At 39.6% G+C, this 26,960-nt stretch overlaps 5 protein-coding genes across 8 annotated transcripts in view; 3 read left to right on the top strand and 2 right to left on the bottom strand.

Annotated features, from left to right (window-relative positions):
• The first annotated feature begins 69 nt into the window (after positions 1–69).
• Positions 70–7,062, top strand: LOC134750406 (eukaryotic translation initiation factor 4H). Its single transcript, XM_063685578.1, has 6 exons — positions 70–210; positions 517–640; positions 1,086–1,267; positions 2,509–2,696; positions 5,619–5,897; positions 6,361–7,062. Exons 1-6 carry the CDS (start codon positions 161–163, stop codon positions 6,504–6,506), a joined length of 969 nt encoding a protein of 322 aa, XP_063541648.1. The 5' UTR covers positions 70–160; the 3' UTR covers positions 6,507–7,062.
• Positions 7,063–10,493: 3,431 nt separating this feature from the next.
• Positions 10,494–11,346, bottom strand: LOC134750381 (elongator complex protein 5). Its single transcript, XM_063685543.1, has one exon. It carries the CDS (start codon positions 11,269–11,271, stop codon positions 10,513–10,515), a length of 759 nt encoding a protein of 252 aa, XP_063541613.1. The 5' UTR covers positions 11,272–11,346; the 3' UTR covers positions 10,494–10,512.
• A 2,825-nt stretch (positions 11,347–14,171) lies between these two features.
• LOC134750112 (NAD-dependent protein deacylase Sirt4) lies at positions 14,172–17,316 on the top strand. Its single transcript, XM_063685209.1, has 4 exons — positions 14,172–14,407; positions 14,482–14,672; positions 14,757–14,984; positions 15,154–17,316. The coding sequence occupies exons 1-4, from the start codon at positions 14,239–14,241 to the stop codon at positions 15,469–15,471; spliced, it is 906 nt and encodes a 301-aa protein (XP_063541279.1). The 5' UTR covers positions 14,172–14,238; the 3' UTR covers positions 15,472–17,316.
• On the bottom strand, positions 15,746–23,807 carry LOC134750111 (serine/threonine-protein phosphatase 4 catalytic subunit). Its single transcript, XM_063685208.1, has 7 exons — positions 23,694–23,807; positions 23,385–23,561; positions 22,970–23,122; positions 22,306–22,424; positions 21,925–22,106; positions 19,907–20,096; positions 15,746–17,478 (listed from the first exon to the last, which is right to left on the bottom strand). The coding sequence occupies exons 2-7, from the start codon at positions 23,532–23,534 to the stop codon at positions 17,349–17,351; spliced, it is 924 nt and encodes a 307-aa protein (XP_063541278.1). The 5' UTR covers positions 23,535–23,561; positions 23,694–23,807; the 3' UTR covers positions 15,746–17,348.
• Positions 23,808–24,102: 295 nt separating this feature from the next.
• The window catches only part of LOC134750242 (flotillin-2), a 470,025-nt gene continuing 467,167 nt past the window's right edge, over positions 24,103–26,960 (top strand). For all 4 annotated transcript variants that reach the window (XR_010128552.1, XR_010128550.1, XR_010128551.1 and 1 more), the window contains exon 1: positions 24,103–24,258. Coding sequence is in view for 1 of the 4 variants with exons in the window: in XM_063685392.1 (XP_063541462.1) it covers positions 24,210–24,258 (49 nt within the window). In the remaining 3 variants the exon portion in view is untranslated. The remainder of the gene's footprint in view (positions 24,259–26,960) is intronic.

Below are 26,960 nucleotides of genomic sequence, written 5' to 3'. Positions count from 1 at the left end.
ATCAAAAACTAAATTTTTCTAGATGATTCAAAATATACTTGTTTCTCAAAATAAACATGGTTTTTATTACATTTAGCTGTATATTCAGTTAAAATGTCGATCGTTGAAAAAAAATAATGGCTGCTCTTCTAGAAATTGATGCGCGCGCGCTCAGTGGTCCATGTTTCTAAACATGGCAGGTCGCAGTGGTTTCGACGATGGAAATCCTAGGTATAAAGTCAAAAATATTATTCAATAGGCCTTTTAGAACACTATTTTATATCTGTCTTACCATTCTGCAAATGGATTTCCCTATTATTGCGGCGCTTCACCGTTCCTATCAGCAAATTCCCGTGTTTTGTCAATGCGATAACATATTCTGAAATTACGGTTTTTAGAGTGAATATGTGAATTTAAACGGTATTATTGTCTCGTTAATAACAGTGAAGATCATGTCTAAAATTATTGTGTTAAAAGGAGTACGTGTGAATCAATTTTGTAGGTTATAATATTCCTTGGTTATGTTGGCGACTTTAGGGACTTCGGCGGAGGCCGAAGAACAGCGGGCGGGCGCCCGCTTCCCACCGAGCCACCATACAAGGCATACGTCGGAAACTTACCCGGTGATATCATTCAAGGAGATATTAACAGAATTTTTCCCGTAAGTACTATTACCTGATTATGTACCCCATGCAAAAGAATTATTAATTTTCATACTTTAATTTCAATATTGTTTACCGGGGTGATAAATGTTATTTTAATAATAAAAATGATATTGTGTTGTTTATTTATTTATAAATAATACTTAACTAATGAAGAAGATTAGTTCAGTATTTCTTAGACTACAAATCTTGTCTTAACATGATATTTCTCAACATTTTGTTGATTGTATTATAAACAATTATTGAAAAAGCTGTCTTTATACATATTGGTTTGTGATTGCATGAACTATTGGTTATCCTGGCAATATTTACTTAATTAAGCTGTGGTTGTATAATATTATGATGTAAATTCTTCATTGTGCTTTGTTAAATTGTTTACATCTCTGTAACATAAAATATCTGATATGAAGTATTAGTATTACACATACAATTTTTATGTTTCAGACTCTGTCCATAAAAAATGTGCGATTGGTGATGGATAAAGAAACAGACAGATTCAAAGGGTTCTGCTATGTAGAATTTGAATATATTGATGACTTGATCAAAGCCATTGAAATGAATGGTATTCTCAATGTGGACGGAAATTACGTAAAAATTGATGTGGCAGAAGAAAAACGGAATGACCGGTTAGTCAGCACCCCAATGTCTTAAGTTAGATAAATCAAACACCTATAATTGTAGTTTATGCTGGAACTAAGCTCCCTGAACTGTAAGTAAAATTATTGATGAAATTTTAAAACAAATTATACACTTCAGAACCGACTGACACCTTTTTTAGGGTTCCGTACCCAAAGGGTAAAAACGGGACCCTATTACTAAGACTCCGCTGTCCGTCTGTCTGTCACCAGGCTTTATCTCATGAACCGTGATAGCTAGACAGTTGAAATTTCCACGGATGATGTATTTCTGTTGCCGCTACAACAATAAATACTAAAAAGTATGGAACCCTCGGTGGGCGAGTCTGACTCGCACTTGTCCGGTTTTTTAAATATTTTTAGTGCAAACAAATTACCTAATAGCTGATTAATACCTCATTAAATACTTCTAATTGTGTTAACATATTTTAATGATAATGAGGTAGGCCTGTGTCTTAAGTTGTCTACTTTCTTAAAATACAGACCCTGACCTTTCTTAACAGATAGCTAAGATCTCCTCTCTCCCCTAGTGGCCTACCACAACTGCTACTATGAAGATTTCCAGGGAGTGACATAATCATGACTTCACCATACACAATGCCTTTATGAGTTTTTGCTAATTTAATATCCTTGAATAGGTTTCATGGTTCATTATACTACTAATTATATCTTATCTATAAATAAGTAAATGTTTTGATATGGCCAAATCTTGGGAATTACTTTTTTTTAAATCTATGATCAGTCATCTCATTTTTAATCTAGATCCCTAAGCTTTAACTAGACACTAAAATAATTGTTCTTAATCAAACCCATGAAAGACCACTCAACCACTCCATTTTATTTTCTTATGCCAGTTACTGACCCGTTATTAGTCGGCTTCTAAAATATGTGACGTTTTCAACCAAAAGGTACGTACGGTAGGTACATTGTCGCTTGTCGATAAGGTTGATTTCTAATTGAAGCTATATGGAAATAGCCTCTACTGACAAGCGAAAATAAGTACCCTTTCGGTTGAAAATGGCACATATATTGTGTTAACATCTGCTACCTAAAAGCTGAAACTAGAAAAATATCCCTGTAAACATAGGGCCCAGGCCTAGACATCAACATGCCAACACAACAAAATATTATTTCGTGTGAAAACTCAAAATCAGGAACGACGTACGAGCCCTACGTTCGTTTGCAACCATGTAAAATATCTATTTATTTAACACAAATGTATATATTTGCAGAGGGGGAGGTTTCGACCGCGGCCGGCGGGACGGCGGGCGCGGTCGCGACGGCGGCGGCGGCGGTGGTGGCGGCCGCGACGGCTTCCGGCGTGACGGCGGCGGAGGCGGCGGAGGCGGCCGCGGTACGTACGACCACTTCGACGCCGAGCGCCGCCCGCCACGCCAGCAGGGTGGAGGGTTTCCTCATGGTAACATCCGCTACTAACCATCGCTGTGGACATACGATGAAAATGATTTTAAATAACAGAAATACAAACTACCTGTAAGAAGTTAGGGAGAATGATCCCGACATTATTTAATATAGATAAGTTACCTCGTCTCACGAACAATTTCATACAATCTCTATAGTATTAAAAGTCAAACCCATTTTGACATTGTATGATTTCTATGCCTTGAGGGGTTAAAGTAAAATAAGATGAATACCTATCTATAGTGCTCAGTTTTGATAACTAGTTTTATCAAAATTGTGATACAAATTTATGCTCTAGCTGCTAAAGCATACATTTGTTTGAATATTCATTGTATATCCAGTTTCACTGTACATTAATTATCGAAAAATAATGTCACATCATTTGCTTGCTTTTATCCATTGAGTGTACATTTCTATATCACTTGTATTGTTGGTGAATAACATGGCACACACATATACAGTCACCAGCAGAAGATGCTAAGCGGGCGAGGTGTTCAAAATTACCTTGACTGACACACTCTTATTCACTAGACTTATATTGACCGGGATATAGACCGTGATTACCTTTTGTACTCTTATTCTCTTAACAATAAAGTCGCGTCAAGATCATTTTGAACACCTCGCCCGCTTAGCAACTTCTGCTGCTGACTGTACATTTGTATGAATGATTGGGAAATACTAATTTAAGCTGTGATTTTTTTTATATCCCATATACTAAAATGACAGTTTTATTTTTCCTTTAATTTAAAAACTTGGAGTAACGCTCGCAGACATTTCTGCTTCATAAAAAATAGTTTGACAGTGTCATTGGCCAATTTTCTATCCAATCATCCTGCTTTTGATTCAATTTTGTACTACAATGACAGATAGACCTTCAACTTATTAAGAAAAGAGCATACTCCCATCTTAAAGGCCGGCAAAGGTGTCCATGGGTGTCGGTAATTGCTTCCCATCGGGCGATTCGTCTGCTCGTTGCCTCTTAAATAAAAAACCGGCCAAGTGCGAGTCGGACTCGCGCACGAAGGGTTCCGTACCATTACGCAAAAAACGGCAAAAAATCACGTTTGTTGTATGGGACTTAAATATTTATTTTATTTTGTTTTTAGTATTTGTTGTTATAGCGGCAACAGAAATACATCATCTGTGAAAATTTCAAGCTATCACGGTTCATGAGATAGTTAGTGCTTCTGGGCATTTTCCGCAACTCGACAACTATTGTGCCTATTTTGAGTGAAAAGAGGTAGCGCTACTCTAACCACCCCAGTGAGTTAGAGGGTTCCGTACCCAAAGGGTAAAAACGGGACCCTATTACTAAGACTCCTCTGTCCATCTGTCTGTCTCCAGGCTGTATCTCATGGACCGTGATAGCTAATAGACAGTTGAAATTTTAATTTTCACAGATGTATTTCTGTTGCCGCTATAACAAAAAATACTAAAAAGTACGGAACCCTCGGTGGGCGAATCCGACTCGCACTTGTCCGGTTTTGTACTGTCTACCTTCGCTTCTTGAGCTGGCTGATCGATGGACGGACGGTCAGTGGATAAAGTGGATTTCTTAGTAGTAGGGTTCCGTTACTTATGAGAGTTAAAAAAAATCGAAGCACAGAGAAAAGCTTTGGCTCCCCTTGGCAGGGGCACTACCACTACCGAACTGCTAGTAACGCATTTTGTCACTGATTATCACTGATTAATTCCTGTTACAAGTAGCGCCTAGACACGGAAAAGATAACTTAACCTTACCTACTAACGCTTGACAGTTGAAGGTCACAAATCATATGGTTCCTATTATTATTTTCTTCCAACCTAAACTTTTATGTTTTCTTTCCTCAAATAATAATGTGGATTACGTCATTATCATTTTCATTCATTTTTGACGATCGGTCTGGCCTAGTGGGTGCCTGTGAAGCCGATGGTCCTGGGTTCGAATCCCGGTAAGGGCATTTATTTGTGTGATGAGCACAGATATTTGTTCCCGAGTCATGGGTGTTTTCTATGTATTTAAGTTTTTATATATTATATATATCGTTGTCTGAGTACCCATATCACAAGCCTCCTTGGGCTTACCGTGGAACTGTCAATCTGTGTAAGAATGCCCTACAATATTTATTTATCATTAGACATCCATTCTCAGACTATTGATTTTTAGGGTTCCGTACCCAAAGGGTAAAAACGGGACCCTATTACTAAGACTCCGCTGTCCGTCTGTCTGTCACCAGGCTGTATCTCATGAACCGTGATAGCTAGACAGTTGAAATTTTCACAGATGATGTATTTTTGTTGCCGCTATAACAACAAATACTAAAAACAGAATAATATAAATATTTAAATGGGGCTCCCATACAACAAACGTGATTTTTTTGCTGTTTTTTTCCATAATGGTACGGAACCCTTCGTGCGCGAGTCCGACTCGCACTTGGCCGGTTTTAATAAGGAGGATTGGCGCAAACACACGTAATCTTATGGAATGTCGCACATTAACGCTAGCGGGAGCCGTTTAAACTAATTTTACTCTATAAGATTTAACGTAGAAATGCCTACAGATGGAGGGTAGCACTTAGTGTAGTCGTGCACCTAGCGAATACATTTTCTTTTGCTTTCTGTCTAATAATAAATGTTTTATAAATTAGTGAGAAGTCACTCTTGTCAAGCTAGATCTACTCTTTTTTTATTATATGTATTTAATTTTTTTCTTATTCGTATATATGTATGAATGTACGAACACTGAACCCAAAAAAGTACAGTGATTTGTTTTACCAAACAAATATTAAAGGTTAAACATAAGAAATGAGGCTATTTATGTGTATTTCGGCTATTCGGGGGTGCGGCCAAGAATCTATGCGTTTTTTATCAGCGGACTCTAACGGCCGGGAAACCCATGGTCGTCAGTCATCGGAGGAATGAAAATTGTAATGATTTGCAGATCGCGAGCGCGGCGGGGGCGGGGGTGGCCCCGGCGGTGGCGGCAACGACCGGTGGGGCGGCGACGTGCGCGCCGAGTCGCGCGGCTCGCGCGGGCCCTCCGAGGAGCCGCGCGGCGGCGCGCAGGACTGGGGCCGCATGGGCGCGCGCCCCGCGCCGCCCGCCGGCGGCCGGCCCGGCGGCGGCGGCGGCGGCGGCGGTGGCGGCGCCGGCGGCCCGGGCGGCCCAGGCGGAGCCCCGCCCCGGCGCAACTTCGACGACATGCCCAACTCCCGCCCGGGTAACTATGCGCTTTTATTGTCCACTCGTCCTCGACTCGACTTTTAAGGCCGCGCACCGGACGCCTGCGGCGACCGGCGCAGCGAGCGGGTAGGCGGGCGGCGCAGCAGGCCGCGCCGCTGTCGTCCAAAACGGGTTAATTCGAGTCTACCTAATACCTATGTATTTTGATCGTGCCGCTAGAGATACCGCGTGAGATAGCCTAGTTTCCCCTCTGGGTTGGAAGGCCAGGTGGCAGTCGCTTTCGTAAAAACTAGTGCCTACGACAAATCTTAAGACTAATTGCCGAACGGAGACCGGGCTCAAATGAGACTTGGCAAAAAACCAGGACAACGTTATGAAGATGATGTTTTTCTGCAATAAAACTGAACGAGATTTTTTTTTTTTCAAAACGGCAGGAAGTACTTACACCTAAATATTTGTTATTAAAATTAACCCTAAATGAATAAGTATGTTGGTTGCAGATACAACTGGCAGACCAAAGCTGAAGCTGCAGCCGCGGACGGTGACGGAGCCGGTGAACTCGCTGGCGTCCACGTCGCAGGCTTCGTCCATCTTCGGCGGCGCGCGGCCCCGGGAGGAGCGGCTCAAGGAGCTCTCCAACGAGTAACGTGTGTCTGTGTCCCCTCGATGTCTGCTCCTACTCGTACTCTACCTATGTGCGATGTGCGCCCCCACTCAGTGCCCCGATATGAACTGGAAGGCTTTCGTTAGGTTACGAGGTTGTAAATCATTTTTATCATATATTTTGTTAGCTTTATTATCTATCATTAATGAGCTTATATTAGACCCCGCGCTCATTTTAGAGCGCGCGTCCGATGTCATTCGCAGTATTTAAATTGCTAGTGTCAACTGTCTTTTAAATTCTCCGGGCTTGTTTGTACGATAAACTATGGCTTGCATAATATATTTTTTTTATTAGAAGAAAAACTTCTCGTTCGTTTGTTAACTAATTGATTTAGTTATATTATGTAATTAATACATATTCGTTTCTCAAGTGTGGCGATCTGCATCGTTGTGGATTCACTGTTATACTTATTTATCCATTCGATTGTTTAGTCTGTTAGGTCACCAAAATTTTGATCACGGAATGAGTAATTATGAAAAAAAAGTAGTTTAAGAGCTGATGTAATTACGGTTTCATTAATAAAATTAACTTCCACGTACTGGGATTTCTTCTTTATTAGATATTTATGTAATGTCGATAAGCTACGTGGCAAATAAATAAAAAAAAATCGCAAAAATGTAACGGATTATAGAAAAATAAATAAAAAGTGATTCTTTGTAACCAAGGGTTTGTGATGGAATCTGGCCCCGTAGACAACATGCTAATCGCTAACGCTCCGTAGCGAACGAAATGCAACTCTCACCGTCACACTAACATGGAAGAGTGATAGAGACACACAGCGATTCAATGGCGAAGCGATAGCGATTGTCACCTTGGCTAGGCCGCCTGTTCTCCTTCCAATATCCAATTCCAATACTTCCATGTCTTTCCATCTACATACTTCAGCACCAACTTATTCGTGGCTGGATTGGCTGCGTAAGATTATCTTAAATCGAGTTTTATGTAAGTACTAGCATAGAGTAACTTATACTAGAACGGTACTGTCATAGTAAATTTTGTAACCCCAGTAAATTCACTGCCATCTACACACTTTAAAACTAAAAATGAAGATTTATAAAAATACGATAAAATGTATTTAAATATGGATAAATGATTTTTTTTATTTGCATTAATAATTTTTATGATTTTGACCTATGTTCTTTCACTGATATGTGTTAAAATTGTTAAATAACAAACGAAACCGTCAACGCTATCTATACGACAGTAGGCCAAAGCTAGTAGCGCCCTCTGAACGAGAATCAAATTTTCTTGATTTTCGAGGCACGTTTTTTCCTTAGACTGTATCCATCTATTACGGAGTTATATCTATCTTTGGTACTAGCTTTTGCCCTCGACTTCGTCTGCGCGGACTTTGTAACCGCAATCATGCAATTTGAGCATATGCTTGATTGCGTACACAAATAATCAGGCACTTCATTAATTATTTCAATTCCACCCCGCTTTTGACCCTCTTAAGGGATAATTTTCGGGATAAAAACCAGGGACCGGCCCGCTATCCTTTATCGGGGTTTTATAAGGGTATTGCATAAGGCTTAACTCACCATACCCTTTGCCAGACGAAACCCTTTGTTTTGGTTTTAAAAACCCTTATATAAAGCTACCACATTTGAGTAATCGGTAGCCCAAATACCCTTACAAAACCCTTATCATCCGCTCACCAACACCTTGCATATTGCTTATAAGGGTTAGCCTTATAAAGGGCTTCCCTTTTAGCATATAAGCGTGCTAATTTAAGTCGTCTACCTTGTTCATAAAGCACACATTACTTCGAATCCGAGCGATCGTCGGCGGCGACGGCGGCGTTCTTTGACTAGGCACGTATTTTCTTTCCTTTTCGTGCACTACCGTAGATGTACTAATCCTGTCTCTTTCACGCAAAGGGAAACCTTTATAAAAAGCGCTTAAAGATAAGGGTAACCCTTATTAAGAGCTAGCCTTATTTTTGGTTAGCTTTTCGGTAAGGGTATGAATGGGCTTGCAGTTCAAAAGGGAAAGTCTTTCAATGTGTTAGCCGTGTTTAAGTGTCGCCCATTGAAAGGGTTTTATCGCGGAAAGGGTAGTCCGGTCCCTGATAAAAACTATCCTATGTCCTTCTCCGGGACTCGAACTATTTCTATGCCAAATTTTAACTAAATCGGTTCAGCCAGACAGACTTTCGCATTTATAATATTAGTATGGATAGTTGCAACTAAAAACATTACTGAAACAGTAAAAATAAGTTACAGTTAAGATTAAAAAAACCGGCCAAGTGCGAGTCGGACTCGCGCACCGAGGGCGCGCTTACTTAGTAATATGGTCCTTGAACCCTAAAATATCTCGGAGTCACTCCAAGCGTGCTCCAAGCTAAAACGAAGCCAATTGAAATGAGGCAAGATGGGCCTTGCTAAACCAAAGCAATGCCAGCCATAAATTAAAATTTTAAAGTTTCGAATTCAATTTTGTTTTTTTTTTACCGCCTTCAAAAAAAAGGTTTTCAGTTTGACCCACAGAAATAAATATACCATAGAAGACGCAAATGCGTCTACTTCGCGTGTCCGAACCCCGACCAAGCGTCGAGGTTGACCGTCGCTCTTTACAGTCCACGCCGCCGGTTGTTGGAGCCGGGCGTCCGTGAAAACATTAAAAATGCTTCGTTGCATGATCATTAACTGCAACAGCCCAAAAATTGCGAGCACCCAAAGGCAAGAGCAAATTTCCTATCACATAAGTAATTTTAAAATTATGTTATGCGTAAATTTTGTATGAAATAGTCGGCACGCTTGGTTTCAATACAAATCGTGGTATTTGCGTCATATAGCGTATATATTAAATTTGTGGTTTGACCCGTATGTTTTGTATGTATGTTTGATCGCGATTATCTCGCGTTTGGCTGAACTGATTTTGATGCGGATTTCAGAAGTGTTATGGGCAGAGAGCGAAACTTTGGTGCCGATGACAGACGGGATGGTTTGAAAAATTGGACCCGGTAGGTAGCGCTGCTATTGGTATACGTATCGTCAAATTTGATTTACGAAAACCAATTTAAATGAAATTTTGTGTTTAGATGAAATAGTGGGAGTGGGAGTAGGTCGGAGTCGGATACCTAATAATAAGCAAATTTATAACCATCCAGGTAATTACAGTTTCTAAAGGCAGTGCCAAACCAAAATGTTAGAGGACCAAAATTTTAGACAATAAAGAATGCTGCACTTACTTGTATCAAAATACTCATTAATTTAGTTCTTGCACTAGTAATTACTACTCGTATTTTTTTTTCTATTTGACAGCAAAAATGTTTTTGTTGGTTTGGCACCGCCTTCTAAAACTAAGTAATTACCCAAATGGTTATAAATTTGCTTTACAACGGGATAGGGACTGTTTGGTTGCTATACGCAACCAAAACTAAGCTGTAAAATTTCAGGGCACAATATTTTCTTAGTTAGGGCCACTTGCACCATCTTACTAACCCGGAGTTAACCAGTTAAACCTGAAGTTACCATGGTTACCAGTACAATTTCACACTGGGTTAACGGTTTAACCGCTTAATGCTGGGTCAGTGGGATGGTGCAAGGGGCGCTTAGGGCCACTTGCAGCATTCACTTCCAACCTGGGGTTAACCGGTTAAACTGGGAGTTACCATGGTTATCAGTTCAATTGGACACTGGGTTAATGGTTTAACCGCTTAACCCCGAATTAGTGGGATGGTGCAAGTGGGCCTTATACTATTAATTTGTGTAAAGGTAAGCTTGATGCTTTCAATAGTTTCAACGAAAAATATACATTATTTATACATATTACTTCTCTTGTATCAAAGTATGGGAGTGACAAATAGCTGTGACCTTTGGTGCGCTGAATGTTTGATTGATGGTGACTATAAAAAAAAGTAAGTGTCTGGTCTAAATCCAAGCTATTCAGTGTGGCAATAACTAGGGATGTACAAAATAAAAGCTGCTGAAAAATTATGGAAATCAATTCAAACATTTTGAACTATGAAGTATGATTTATTTATTTAAATATCAAGATCTTCATCAGGATCCTCCTCGTCCCAGTCGTCTACCGCATCTGGTTCATAGTAAACTTTACTCTCTCCACTGTGTATCTTACTCATGTATGGCAGCTTCAGTTTGTACTTCTCCAGTTTCTCCGTCTGGTCCATTTCTATCTTGAATGTTGACAGGCTACTCGGCAAAGGCTTCGCTGGCTCCTCTTCCTTCTTTTTATTTTTTATTACAATATTGGACTTCAAAGTTGAGGTCCTGCTGTCATATGTAAGGATCTCTTCTGATTTAACAATCTTACCACTCTTTTTTAACTGAACCCATATTTTAGATGAATCTACTGTATCATATGAAACTATGGCACTTGCTATGTGATGTAATTGACTTTGTGTCTTGGAAGAATGAGATAAGCAGTCTTTGTGTAGTATAAATATTAACTGTACAACATCCGTACTGGATATTAGCCTTCTTAAATGCTTTAAGCAGTCTGTCCATCCTAAGTACAGGGACATCTGGTTCATGGAATCAATTATCACTGAACATTTTGAACTCCCAAGTCCCTCTAGGTGCTCAATGTTTGGATTCTCATGGAATAGCACATTTTTGTTTTTGAAAACACATTTCCAATAGCTGGCAGGCTTTTCATAACACAACATATGCAATTCATGTTTATCATAGTTTGCCAATTCCAAAAGCAAAGGCACTATATTTTTGTCATAGTCATCTTCTATTAAAACTGTTGGTGCTGTTTTTAATTTGTACAGTGTCATCTTTAATAATTTATATATCTATCAAGCAAGGCATTAGTCATAAAACTGCATTTTTAGGTTATGTTGGGAAATTTCAAAATTGACAGGAAGAATGACACATGATGTCACGTTCCATTCATGGTTGCGATGTAGGTCAATTTTTAAACATTTTAAACGCACGCCATTGACATAGCATTACATAGATGCGGCCTACCGCGTGCGCCCGTAAGGGATAGACATAGATGACGTCATAAACGTGGGGATACCATATTGGTAAAAATTACCCCAATATTTGATATCACGTTGGGGCGATTACCCTGGAGGCAAAGTTTGACGGTATTAAAATTGTTGAATAAAATGTCAATGGGTCGTTCTTTTTAGGCGTATGAACAATGAAATACCTCCTATAATAATTCGCGCAGGTGGTACAAAACTAAACATGTTTAGTAAATAAAACGTAAAATAAAATGTATTTTGAGTTTTAATTTTATGAAATCACAATCACATTATTCACACCAATTAATGTACACCACATTTAATCTTCACAACATTTGTTTATTTTATTATTTACGTCATGGTGGTCTGGGTTTACGGCGCGCGAGGAACGTAGGCCTGCCAGCCTTTCTAACGTCAGCGCATGGGGTCGTTGACCTTGTCTCTAAAATGTTACATTCTCATGGAGACAGGGTTACGATTCCCTTTGTTAGCGATGCGCTGGCAATATGGTCAGATCGTTACCCAACTGTGTCCGTGCCTGAGGCTCCACAAGTGCAGAGAGCGTGGGATAACGCGGGTGCCAGAAACACACTTGCCCGTCTCTTGAGTGCTGCTACGGGTGTGGATTTGGCAAGACTCCGGTCGGTGTCAAAGGTAGAAGCGGGAGCGTGGTTACAGGCATTGCCTTCCCCTCACCTGGGAACACTCCTCGACAGTGACTCAATGCGTCTGGCTGTAGCTCTTCGCCTGGGCTGCGATGTTGGCATATCTCACAAATGCATCTGCGGCTCCACGGTGGAAGCTAATGGCCATCACGCATTGAGTTGCTGTCGCTGCTCAGGAAGATTTCCCAGACACCACGCGCTTAATGACATCGTCCGGAGAGCCCTAATATCCGCGAACATACCGTGTGTTCTGGAACCACCGGGTCTCTGTCGCACCGATGGCAAAAGGCCGGACGGTTTAACGTTGGTGCCATGGCAGAAGGGGAAGTGCCTACTGTGGGACGCCACGTGCGTCAGCACTTTCGCCGCGTCACATCTCAGCCGGACGGTGCAGACACCTGGCGCTGCGGCAGAGTCGGCAGCTTCAAGAAAGAGAGCGAAATATTCCATCCTCGAGGCAAATTATTATTTTGTACCCCTCGCCTTCGAGACAACGGGGTGTTGGGGGTCTGACGCCATATCGTTTATTAGGGAGGTGGGACATAGGATTAGGGAGAGGACCTCTGATGCTCGCGCGGGTTCGTACCTGGTGCAAAGGTTGGCCATCGCTATCCAACGTGGTAACGCGGCAAGTGTGATGGGCACCTTTGCACCCGGTACAGCTCGCGGAGGTCTTTTTGAATAAAATATTTTAGTTAGTTTTGTAGTTTATTGTTTAATTCTTACATAATTTTATTTTTTGGAATTAGAAATACGAAAAAACTTCGAGGTCAAAATTACCCATAAAATTATGATATTTTCATCTGGTATCCCTAACATGATTGTTATGCAGCTTTTTTTTTTATTTTTTTTTATTAGCCTATTTTGGTGTCCCACTGCTGGGCAAAGGCCTCCCCTCGTTTTCTCCACTCGACCCTGTTATCGCCATTTTCCCACCATTTGGGGTAGAATGCGTCCAAGTCGTCCCGCCATCTCCTTTTTGGTCTGCCTGAACCCCGGCCTGCACCGTCTATGGTGCTCCGTGGGTCCCACTCAGTAACCATTTTGGCCGATCTTTCCGGGTGCATGCGACAGACATGTCCCGCCCAGTCCCACTTAAGCTTAGCGGTCTTGACGCCTACATCTGCAACTCTAGTTCTGGAGCGTAGTTCCGTGTTTCTGATTCGATCAGTTCTACGAACACCTAATATACTACGCTCCATAGCTCGCTGGCAAACCTTGAGTTTCGATTTTAGGGCCTCAGTTAATGACCAAGTTTGTGCACCGTAAGTTAGGATGGGCAGGATGCACATGTCAAGGAGTTTATGCAGCTAAATTAAAAAAAGATTAAAAACGGCTGACCTCGGACTCGTAGCTGACATATTACCACAAACAACCTACGTAATTTGGGCGGATAATTTTACAAATAATGTTTTGTTAATTTGCGTAAATAATTGTGATATTTTTATTGAAATCGTTTGATTCTACATTGCTTTGAGTGTAACGTAATTTTACGATGTTATTCTCACATATTGCGTTGAGGAAGGTGTAAAATACCGTACTTACGTGTGAAAGGTTATGTTCTCATATTTTTGCTCAGAGCGGCTATTACAGCCGATTACAGAACAATTCACCATTATTTTATCAATTCAAAACGCTAACCATCACTATGTTTTATAAGAGAAAGCACAATTTCATAGAAAACAACAATAATTAAACAAGCAACGAACAAGCATGACATGTCACGTACTTATTTGTTTGCCACAATTTCGGTTGTGGCAGCGGTGGAAAAGTGAAACTATGACAAAGACAAAAAGTAATATATTGATCTCTGTCACTACTGAAAGATACATAAGACTCCCGTTCGGTCATTTCGCCCCACCCCTCATGACCGATCCATGTTATACTAGATTCATGACGCACGCCAAATGTGTTTCACTGTTTTGCGTGTAGCGAATATTCGGCGATTTAAAATGAAGCTCGATCGAAACTAAATACAAACGTCAACCCGCTGTCATTTATTTTTTTAATTATTATTGTTATGTCACACACATACGTATTTTGTTATTATTAATTAATTAGATTAACTTCAAATGTTTAACACCTCGATTATCTTTTAGTGTACATAATGTTTGCACGATTTCTTCCTAAGAATTTCAAACAACTGACTAGGCAGATTGTGTATGTGCCAAAACATAAGCCACCCGAGCCAAAAGATGTTGAAATACTCCGAGAATTTATCAGCAGGCATCAAAAAATATTAATTCTGACTGGAGCGGGTATTTCTACAGAATCTGGTGAGAAAATGTTGTAGTTTTGACTAGGATAACTACTGAAACTTACTTATAATTTAAGCTTTGTATTTGATTAGGAATACCTGATTATAGATCGGAAGAGGTAGGATTATACGCTCGCAGTAACCACAAGCCTGTTCAATACCAGGAATTCGTGAAGTATCCAAAAGTGAGGCAGAGATACTGGGCTAGAAATTTTGTTGGTTGGCCCCGGTTTAGTGGTGTACAACCAAACGATTCACACTTATCCATCAATCATTTAGAAAAGGTAATAAGAATATGCGTCTTAGCATGTGACAGATGACTACACAAATAAAACGTCGGTAAATGTAACATTTTCTTTTATCTTTAGGCAGGTAAAGTGACAGCAATTGTGACTCAGAATGTTGACCGTCTGCATCAGAAAGCTGGTTCAAAGAATGTCATTGAGCTCCATGGTTCTGGGTACATAGTGAAATGTTTGAGCTGCCCATATGAGATTGATAGGAATGACCTGCAAGAGGTGTTAATGAAAAACAATCCAGCCATGGAGAGCAGTTTCACTATGATAAGGCCTGATGGTGATGTTGAGTTATCTAAAGTAAGTATAAGTTGACATGTTAGTTTTTTATCCACATGAAGTGTACCAAACATAACCCAATATAGACATTCTTTGATTAAAATTATTACAAGTTTTATAAAAAAAAAGTTTGGCACTCCTCAAAAATACTTTGCATGTATAGATGTTTAAATGACATTTTATATTTCAGGAACAGGTAGATCAATTTAGAGCTCCCCTGTGCCCCAAGTGTGAAGGGCCTCTGAAGCCAGACATCGTTTTCTTTGGAGATAATGTCCCAAAGCAAAGAGTGGAAGAAGTGAGGAATCAGGTTTCCAGCAGTGATGCTGTATTAGTTGTTGGTTCCACCTTGACAGTCTACTCAAGTTATAGGATAATTCTACAGGCTAAAGAAGCTAAAAAAGAAGTAGCTTTATTAAATATAGGACCTACTAGAGCAGATGATATTGTAGACATCAAAGTATCCACCAAGTGTGGGGATATATTACCTCATTTATGTACAATATAAGTAAAGGCGATTTTGGTTAGGTAGCTAATTTAACTAGGGAACAAATCAAATTATTTTTATAAAATATTTTGATTTGTGTTAAGTAGTCACACTACAATATATATAAATTATAAACTGAAATAGATATTATATACTCTAAAGAAAAAGTAACCAAGTCCAGGCTGGTATGGTGATGAGTGTGTTATTGCTGCCTACCTCACCTCATTATGTTTCTAAAATTCATTGTTTTTTGAAACTACATGTTTTTCTAAAATATAGTTTCAAATAAAACCCATTTTTGGCATTTCATTTTAATATTGATAAAAATAAGAGGTAAGAATACAGAACTGATTTACACGAGTGGATAGTCCTGGGAACTGAAAATGTACTTGTTCAGTCAATACTACAATCAGCATCAAATACATGTATCTGTCTGTTTATCGTGTCTAAGTAACATAATTGAATCAATTCAAATAACACAGTACATGATGCTAACTACCATTCATAACAACACTTTCAGTGCCAACAACCCACTAGTTGGGTTCATTTTGTATTGGAAATGGGGTGCTAGGCACTGAAAGTGTTAAACATTGAGCAGGAATAAATAAGATAATAGTGATAATACCTAAATCATTTCCTACTAGGCCTGTCATTATCTATAGGAACCACAATAATCATAGGAAGGATTTAGAAGAGATTGGTACTAGACAATGAGTGATAATCGGAATTACTTTGAGATCACTATCATAGCTATAAAGTTAAACATCAGAATATAATATACCAATTGCTATTACTATTGTATATGTATAATTATTTCAAATCTACGTTAAAAATACGGCAGTGCTCAAGTGAAAACGTATGACTCTGTTAGCACAATAGAACCTACCTAATAAGTATTAACCACTTAAATTACATCAATGAAATCCTTAATTTACTCTTTTTTTCTCATCACAAATGCGCGTTACACCTTCAATAAGTCCGAGAAGGTGTGAACATAATCAAAAATAATATTAGTACACTTAAGACAATGTTACATTCGCATTGGATCAAATTGATACTTGTACATTGGGAATACGCAAAATGAAGGTCTCATTTTACATACCAGTTTAAATTTTAACATCTTGGTGTCTAAAAATTTTATCACATTGGTATTTTATTAATTAGTCTTCATGGGAAGCAAGTACACCAGCTAAGCACTTGGGCAAAAAATATTAAAGTAGGTATGCCATTTTAATTGTTGACCAATCTTTTGTGCCATCAGAAACCATCTTGGAGATACAATACTATCCTAATAGAGTTAGACCAAGATAACTGCAACGATTTTGACAGCACAGACTGTGAAAATGTTATTTATACGTCAAATTTCATAGAAAACGTTTAAAATAACACTTGCACAGTCTGGGCTATCAAGTCGCTACAGACTTATTTTGGACTAACCCTATCTCACACTCCCGCGTAGCGTTCAATGCTTCATATGCATAGTTTTGAATTAATCCATCACAAGTTGTTTAGCACACATTCATTCATTCACATTCATTTCATCAGCAATGTCAATTGTACATTTGGATTGGATAATGGATAAACATAATGACACCCCACACTAGCGTGTCCCGAGCGTCTACTCAACTCCTGCTCGATTCAACGTTGGCGCAACTGCGCAGCGACGCCATTTTCCATAGCGCTGCCTAGACGCCGGCCGTCGCTCAAAAGACGCTAGTGTGGGGTTGCTCTTCGAACTGGTCTACCATACTCAACTAGTGTCCTGTTACTTGGTTTTATGACTTGCTACACTTACCAGTCTTAAAATCACAATTAAATTATGTCCACATTAAATGTTTGTCACTACAATAAAACCGTAATACTAGATCGAGATGTTTCATTGTCTATTGTAAGCGACATTATAAGAAGTAGTCTGCTTGAGGTTTCTTGGACGGCACGCCCCGGGACTCCTGCGGCGCCGCCTCGAATATTGTGAACTCTCGCTGGAGGTTTTCGTTCAATTCTAATATAGCAGCTACGTTTCCGCACCTGAGCATAACAAACATATTCGTCTCATAAATATAAAAGGAGAGAAGAGGGAGGCAGGGACGTGTTAGATTAAAATAGGAAAGCAGTTGAAAATCAAGTCTGAAACTTGCGGCTCTAAACGTCGGCATGGAGGCAGGGACGTGTTAGATTAAAATAGGAAAGCAGTTGAAAATCAATTCTGAAACTTGCGGCTCTAAACGTCGGCATATGCAGCCAAAACCATTTTCATGCAGATATAAACAGATGATGAGCATTGTGTGGCATCTTCAACAGGGTAAAAACTACAGAATGTTCGAAACAGGTTTTAACAGAAAGATGATAACTACAGTCTGGTAATTTACAACAGCGATTAAAACTCATTTATACATTTAAACGAGCAATTCTTGTATATATATACAGTTGTGTGCAATACATATAATAAATAGCAGTCAAGAAGAAAATGAAAATTAGGGGAAATCTAACTAGATAAATTATATTGGATCTTGTTTAGGGTTACGTACCCAAAGGGTAAAAACGGGACCCTATTACTAAGACTCCGCTGTCCGTCTGTCTGTCACTAGGCTGTATCTCATGAACCGTGACAGCTAGAAAGTTGAAATTTTCACAGATGATGTATTTCTGTTGCTGCTATAATAACAAATACTAAAAACAGAATAAAATAAATATTTAAGTGGGGCTCCCATACAACAAACGTGATTTTTTTGTCGTTTTTTGCGTAATGGTACGAAACCCTTCGTGCGCGACGCCGACTCGCACTTGGCCGGTTTTTTATAATTCTTCTACATTACTTGACATTGTTTCAAAATTAACTGTAACCTTTACTTAAATAATATTGGAAGTAAAACAAAATATCATGAAAACCGGCCTTTTTACTGACTCGCGGGATTTCTTATAAAAATGTAGGTCCCTATGAAAGAAATAAATTTGTGTACTATAATTGTAATTTACTATCTTGACTATTATTTCCAATCAAAGCTTTACATCTAAACCCATGTTATCCAGAAAAAAAAACTTTTATATAAGACGATCTTCGTGGCAGAGTGTACTAGTCTATCATTAGGACTTTGTTGTTGGTTCTTGACCAAATACTTGGTTTTGCTTGAGGCTCTAAATGATATGGCCCATGACAAACCAAGTAGTCAGTCAAAAATCAACTGCAAAGTTATAGTTTCCACCTAATTTTAATTTTCTTATTGACTGCTATTATATTGCACACAAATGTATATTTTATATTTCGGAGATATCGGAAACGGCTCTAAAGACTTCGATGAAATTTGCTATGAGGGTTTAGGCCACGACCCGCCGCTGCCAGCGGCGACTCGCGCGAATTTACTCGAGCGGCCGGCGGCGTCGGGGAGCGGCGCGGCGGGCGCGGGGCGGTGGAAACAAACACGAGGGCGAGAGGAACGCGGCCACGACCGCAGCGGCGCGACCGGCGGACGAATCGGGCGGTGAATCGTGGAACAAAAATTTTTATAATATTCGCGCGCGATAACGGACATGGGAGTGTTTATCACGGAAATATTTAATAGACCTGCAATTTGGATGTTTAAACTATCTAAATATAAGTTGCGGCACGTAATTAAAAGGTGGTGGGAAGAAATAAAAGAAAATTTTCCTGCTTCTACACGCATTCTAGTATATTCGTAAAATTTTGTGGGTTGCTTTCTATATTCTTCGTACAACACTCTAAATTCGCCTAACGTATAACGGCGTCTATTAAGTTCGTGCACACCTTCTCTTATATTTAAAATATCGCTCATGAAATATGACCTGCTGTCGAGGCACTGAATGGCCACTTTTGACAAAGACATGTTTAAACACTTGAGTACGTCCCATTCGCTCGATGCCGCCAACGCTACTGTGAAGTCGTGGCATGCTCGCCGCGCCGCTCTACCTTGCCGCGCCGCCCGCCGCACCGCTCGCCGCCTAAGACCAATGTCGTGGCCAGGCCGTTACGTTAAATAAAACTATGAAACGGATTATATCGCGTATATTGAATTTTATAATACATCCCGACGTTTCGAACCCTTTACAGCGTTCATGGTCAACGGGTGACTGAGGAAAAACTACAAAGTGCAAAAAGTGAGTGAGTGGTGGTTTTTTGTTGTTGAATTTTTAATATGATTGGCGTCTGGATGACAGCTTTTGTGTTTGACACAGCGTCGTAAAGGTTAACCTTCTCGACGCCGTGTCAAACACAAAAGCTGTCACGCCACCGAAGTGTCAAAACTGAAATTGAACTTTATGCTAATGCACATAGGTCTATGTTGCTCTGTGGTCCTTGACGGACCTACGGTGCCGATATATCCGTCATTGGCGTCCAAAAGGTTAAGCTCGGTACCTAAACAATTACAATAGTGCTATCTGAGTTGAGCAGCTTGTCTTCAATGTTGTAGCATAGTGTCAAAGCAACAAATCAACTGACCTGTAGCAGTAGTTAGGCGCCGACCACACGGTGAGCACGGTCTCGTTGAAGTGCCACTTGTAGCCCTCCATGACGAGCTGGTGCGCGCGGCAGATCATGTCGATGTCGTTGGACACGTTGAACTGAGCCACCACGTCCGAGCCGAACAGGTAACCTGCGCCGCGAGGTGATACGCCCCAGCCTTGTGTGTCTGAAATGTTTACACAGTTATATTATTAATCTATTGCCTACAAACTTGAATTTCTCCGTAATCTTCTTTAGAGTATTAATTGTGCCATTTTCAACCAAAAGGGTACTTATTATCGCTTGTCAGTTGTCAGTAAGGCGCTATTTCCATATAGCTTCAATTATAAATCAACCTTATCGACAAGCGACAATGTGGTTAAAAAGGTCACATTTTAAGACATTTGTAACTTTTTACTTAAGCAAAATTCAACCAGTCTGTGTGGAGAAGTAACTATTTGTACAAGGGGCGCTAAGCACCTTATTTTAGTAAAGTTAGCTCATATCAGGTGAACTTTTATCACTCCGCCCGCCGAAAGCAGCTCAACTATAAATAGAAACTTTATTGAAAAGGGTGGATAGCGTTGGATGAATCTGTAGAGACGAATGGAAAGCTGAAGTGAAACTGGAACCATTGAGTGCTAAAATGAATTAAGCCTTATCAGGCTGGTAGTTCAAAAATTACAATCAAATCATATTTATTGAAAAGAATGAAACGCATCACACTGTCTTGTTAAGAACAACAATTATTGCCATCTACCGTGCTTTGTGTGTATTACAGTATCGACTGGCAGTAGACGATCGGGGCGGCCTCGTACCACATGGAGGCGATTAGTTGAGAAGGCGGTTGGCTCAACTGGACTCTGCTGGAAAGAGTTGGAAGTCGCCGCTCAGGATCGCGACAAATGGAAAATTCTACTGAGAGCCCTATGTCCCTAAAGAGGGATAACAGGATTTATACATCATCATCATCATCACAGTATAAAGCCGCAGTATTTAATTAATGAAAATCTTTATTTTAAGGCAACTATTGTCCCATAGATAAATACCTTAAAACGAGCATATCTTACCACAATAGGTCGCACATGGGGCCGTCGTGGGCCACCTCCTGCTTGTGGTTGATGGTGCGGATCTTATCTTATGGTTTTCGGGGGCCCTTGCGGATACACTTCGACCCATAGGGATCTTTCGTGCAGTTCCCCCCCTAGGTAAGATCCGTCAGCTACTCAAGAGTTTTTCCCACCATCTCCATGTGCAGGATTTGCTCATGGGTAGTGTTTTGAATTCCTTTGGTTCCAGATAGCCTGTGCCAAAGTCCTTCATTGTTTATATAACATTTAAAACTTTTTCGTTTTGAACACATATTAAATCACATTTAAAAACGCGACATTGCTGGGACATCAGTTAGCCGCGACCACGACCAGTGAAACCTGTGTCGAAATGTCGGTAAATAAAGGTAACAAAATAAATTCGCGATAGACGCGTTTTTAAATGTGATTTAATATGTCCTTCACTGCGTGTCTGGCGAGGGCGTGACATTCACACATCAAGTGTTCTACTGTCTCTTCCTCTTCGCCTCACATACGACAATCGGTGTTGTCAGCGTGTCCCATCTTGGCCAGGATTCCCTTAACTTCGTAATGGCCAGTAAACACCCCCGTTATTATTTGGAGTTGTCATTTGCTAAAATTCCAAAGCTTTTCGCTCCAACCGGAGTCTACCCCTTGTATAAAGAGCTTTGAGTGCTTTAGACCTGTCAGACTGTCCCATTCTTTCTGATGTTTGGTCTTAGTAAGGTCTTTGATAGCCATTGTAATGGTTCCCTGTGAGAGCCCCATGAATGGTTCCGGACCTATAAGGTCACTTGCAGATCCGGCTCTGGCAAGTTCACCTGCATTTTCATTGATGGTGCTGATCTGGTCCAGTGCCTGTATGGAAGGACTCAGCCAACCATGAATACAGAATATCCGCCTGTCGATGATGGCCGACAGGGACAGGTAGCTATAAAGTCCTACCTTCAGGGTCACTCCACAGCAGGTCGCACATGGGCCCGTCGTGGGGCACCTCCTGCTTGCGGTCGATGGTGCGGATCTGGTCCAGCGTCTGTATAGAAGGACTGAGCCCGCCATGCACGCAGAATATCCGCCCGTCGATAATGGCTGAGAGGGATAGGTAGTCAAATATCTCTGTGCAGTACCTGAAATTAATAATCATTTAATGTGCTATAAAAAATAACAGTTTTACAGATTTTGTTAACAACAATAAAATTGAAATAAAACTATGAAAACGGATCATATCGCGTATATTGAATTTATAATACATCCTGACGATTCAAACCCTTTACAGCGTTTGTGGTCAACGGGTGTCTGAGGAAAAACTACAAAAAAATTGCTTACCTCCAAACTGTAATAGATCCATATTTACGCAAACATTCATCATAGAACCCATACACCTGTGTGATCTGTCTGGACTCATGGTTCCCTCTGATAAGTGTTATGCGGTCAGGATATCTCACCTACACATAAAATATAAATATTTAAAAAAAATACGTAGCATACAACATTGTTGCATGCTGCTATCTTAAGAAATTCAAAAGTATAGTTTCATAGCGACCAATATAACTATGATAGATAATTGATTTGAAATTATACTTCTCTATTATGATAGCTGAGGAGTGCCTGCTTGTCTTTAACATAATGTTATGTTCAATATCAGTGGAAAGGGAGCTCATCTGTTGATTTACAATGTAAACAATAAAACTGCCTACTAGTAGCAATGAATATTAAACTTAGTAAAACTTGGAAGGACAGTATATTTCCATCGGTCACGGTGATTTAGAAAAAATAAAAATAACAAGAAACACTTTTGTAATATGACAGCTTTTAAGATCTTGTAAACACTTATCAAGGTGCCTTGGTATTGATAGAGACATATATATTATTGTCTGTAAGAGTAAAATACATGCGATTTTCACCAGTTTTTACCAGTACAGTTTTCCAACTCCAATACACTTTAATTTATAAAAACTAAACAGTTATAATACAAGATATTAGTCCTTACCTTCAGTGCTAGTAATAGTAAGAAAGTTTCAACCGAGTAAAACCCTCTGTCCACAAAGTCCCCCATAAAAAGATAATTGGTCTCTGGAACATCTCCTCCTACTTTAAATAATTCTTTCAGGTCATAAAACTGACCATGAATGTCTCCACACACCTGTAATTAAAAAGCAAAAACAAAAACTGGGAGACCAGTTGACAAAAAAATTACTTATTAAATTATCCCAGATACAAGGAACGTATATATTTTAAATCCCCAACATTTACTAAATAGCCTACTTAACATGGTGTGGATTTTAAGATCGGAACCTACATATGATACAGAGCTCGGTTCATCCTACTTTTATTTTAAAAGAATGGTGTAATTGATAATAAGGAAAAGGCAACATTAATAAAAGGGATAGGTACGTGATACATACTGTAACAGGGGAATCCACTCGCTGGACGTTGCTTTCTTCTACTAGTATTTCGCGCGCCTTTGCGCAAAGGGCTTTAACCTCGGCTTCCATTATTATCTCGCAGCGCTTAAGCTGCTCGATTTGACGGTCGAGATCACTAGTATCGGACATTGTAGTAAATAAATCGCAAGGACAAACCTGCAACAAAAAAAATTGAAGTTGTTCAGAAATGACTGACAAATTGCTTAAAGAAAATGTAACCTTTAAGCTTCAACAATGATGCATTTAGTAGAGCGTTGAGCAAGAGTGAAAACAAATGTAATGCCTTACAAGTAAGCAACTATTCTTCAATATAAACGTTAAATTCTACAAACAATCACAATCCGCCATTACAAACACGTTACAGTACAGTAGCCCACAGATAAGATGATGCATAAACATAGACCTCATAAACGATTTTGCATTCGTTCGGAAACACGACACGATATTATTTTTATTGCAACATGCAATTTTCATGTAAAACTTGTCCATTTGTATGCCATATTTCGTATAAAAATATGTTTCGTAAAATTTTACTATTATATATTAACAATTTTTATACAAATATATATTCATATGACGTCACTTTTCAAGGACAAAAGGATCACTGTCTGTGTGTACTATGTTGTTCAAATAATAATATCGGTCAGTCGTGTCGTGTAAGCGCCGCTTTCTAGGGTTGTTTTTGCGCGTCTGTGTCCTGCGTATCGATTGTAGTATAGTATTTGTGTTTTGTTTATCGTGTGGTGGTTGTGGTGCGTGAATAGTGTCAGTGCTTTCGGTTTATTTTTTGAAAATAAAAACAACATGGGAAACATCCACACTGTCGGCCCGAATGAGGCGCTTATAGTTTCAGGTATGTACCAAAAATAAACATTTGCATTTTTTTGACAGTAGTTGCTTGTGTGCCGAAATTAAACATGCTAATGTGATTCGTATTGTGCATTTGAATGGGGTACTGTTAATGTTTTCTAGACCGAAATGTATTTATTATCAGTGCCGTTTCTCGTTAAATATGGTATTTTATGCAGATATTATATTTTTAAATCTCATCCGGCAACAGGCATCGTAAAAAATACATAAGAAACTTGGTAAATCACGAAGGAAATATTATTAGGAATGTTTTTCCTCTGCCAGTCTTATAACTTGATTGTTATAGTTGTGAGACTTGTAGGTAAATACTTACAATTATTAGGTACTTACAGTATATTTTTTTGTATACCTATACAGTAAATTCCCAAGTTGCGAAACTGATAGGTTATTAAGTAGTGTAGGTATTCATGTCTACCTAATGAAATGACCTAATAGATCTTTTCAGATAGAAAATTTAGAGATCAGTGCAATGTTAACTTTGTTACTTAAGTAAGCCTACGCTTACATGAATTTTGAATTGTATTAAAACTTTGATACAGGATCTTACATAATTTACATACCTACCTACCTGTGATCTCGCGAAAATACTCAAATTCAAATATTTTATATTCCCGAGATGATCAAGCTAACTGCATGGCATTTGCAATGACATGTGGAAATGACATCATTAATGTCAAATTTATATGAAAATATGACGTGTATAATGTCACCCCTCACTTTGTTCTGTTCAAGTCAGTGCAAAGTTAGCTTAGACTTTTTTCCTTCACTTCTCCATTCTCCAAATCTCCCATAAGTAGCACTACTGCCACAATCACGCCACAATACTGCTAATAACATTAAGAATAGAAATAGTAACGATTTATGTTTTGTAGGTCCTAGATAAGTCGCTGTTTTATAAGAGATTCCCCAAACAGACACGACACGCCCGACAGACCATTAGATTGGGGCAAGGACGGATGAATTAATTGAGTGGCCGAGATATGTACATATGTAGTGCGTAATTGTTTTCCATCGTATTGTCTCGGAAACTTTCGTATTTGTCATGCTACTTCAATCAACCTCAGTACTTTTTGTACCGAGACTGACTGAAATAGCAAGACACGTTCATACGTTTTCGTGAAAATACGAAAAATAATAATTATGCACTACATCTGTACATATAGCATATAAGTACTACCTACGTCTGTCGCCGTATTTTAAATTTCTGTACAACTTCGTTACAGCTTCTATACCTTATTAGAAACAGGTATGTCGACTACGACTGTTGGTGCGAAGATTGATCTTGTAAGTAGGGCACTATTCATTTATTACTTACGACCCGCCCCGGCTTCGCACGGGTGCAATGCTGATGTATTTATACATTGAATTTCCTCTTGAATCACTATCTATTAAAAAAACCGCATTAAAATCCGTTGCGTAGTTTTAAAGATCTAAGCATATATAGGGACAGAGATCCATCCAGACAGCAGGAAGCGACTTTGTTTTATACTATGTAGTGATAGTGAAGACGATTTAGGGGGGGAGGGGGGTCGAACATATGTATTTTTTTCTTACAAGGGGTGGCCCTCCCACCCCTTTTTTTCATAGTTCTTACGTAAGATCACAAAGATCGTTTTTTTTTATTCCTATGAAATTATGACGTTTAAAATAACACTGACCCAGACTATGCTATCAAACACGGTGCAGAGTTAGCTTAAACGGGCTCAAACAATGCACAAAAACAAACAACTAACAAGGTACAAATAAACGTTCCAAAAATGTTCTTTAAAACTTACTTACTTCACTGGCTCATTGACCCAAAAAGGATCTTGGCCTCCGACACAAGAGAGCGCCACTCTGCTCTATTCTGCGCCACTTACGCCAGTTGGGTATTCCGAGGGCGGACAGGTCTTTTAGGGCTTCGTCACTCCAGCGGTATCTGGGACGCCCAGACGGACGCTTTCCGCCCGGGCGCCCCACATACGCTCTTTTCACAGCACGATCCTCTCCCATCCGCTCCAGGTGACCAAGCCAGCGGAGTCGTGTGGCTTTGATTTCGCCAATTATATTGGGCACCGCAACCAGCTCCTCTAGCTCCCTATTATTCCTGCGCCTCCAAGTTCCATCTTCTCTGATAGGCCCCAGAATCTTTCGCCAGATTTTCCTCTCCGCCACTAAGAGCTTGTTCTCTTCTTTCTGAGTTAGCGTCCAAGCTTCACATCCGTACATCAAAACTGGCCTAATTACAGTAACACAACACATACATACATACATACATTAATTCTTTAAAACAATGTTCATTAAAACAAACCAAACGTGTATAAATTTTTTTCTGTAGATTCTTAGTTATTTCGTAATATAAGCCAATATAGGGGGGAGGGGGTCAGACTTTTCTTATTTTTTTTTACATGGTCACAAATATCTGAACACGCCTCAATAGTTAAGAGTCCCCGGCAAGCTCGGCCGAATTTCACCTTCTCATACAAACTTCGTTCTCATTTTAAATCGACGTGTTGGATTGTAATGAAACTTTGCACATACAATGATATGAGGTATATCTCGGTCTTTAATTACATAGTTTATATAGCTCTTAAGGCGTTAGAGTGAGTGTTCAGATATTTTTGAGCACCTCGGCCGCTCCGATATATCTGATGGAAACTGTACCATAAACTTACTCAACATTGCCTAGCCTAGCGTGTCAAACAT

The sequence above is a fragment of the Cydia strobilella genome, chromosome 19 (assembly GCF_947568885.1).
Source record: "Cydia strobilella chromosome 19, ilCydStro3.1, whole genome shotgun sequence".
NCBI lineage: Eukaryota > Metazoa > Arthropoda > Insecta > Lepidoptera > Tortricidae > Cydia > Cydia strobilella.
The sequence above is the reverse complement of the archived record's forward strand: the minus strand, read 5'-3'. Positions and strand labels throughout refer to the sequence as shown.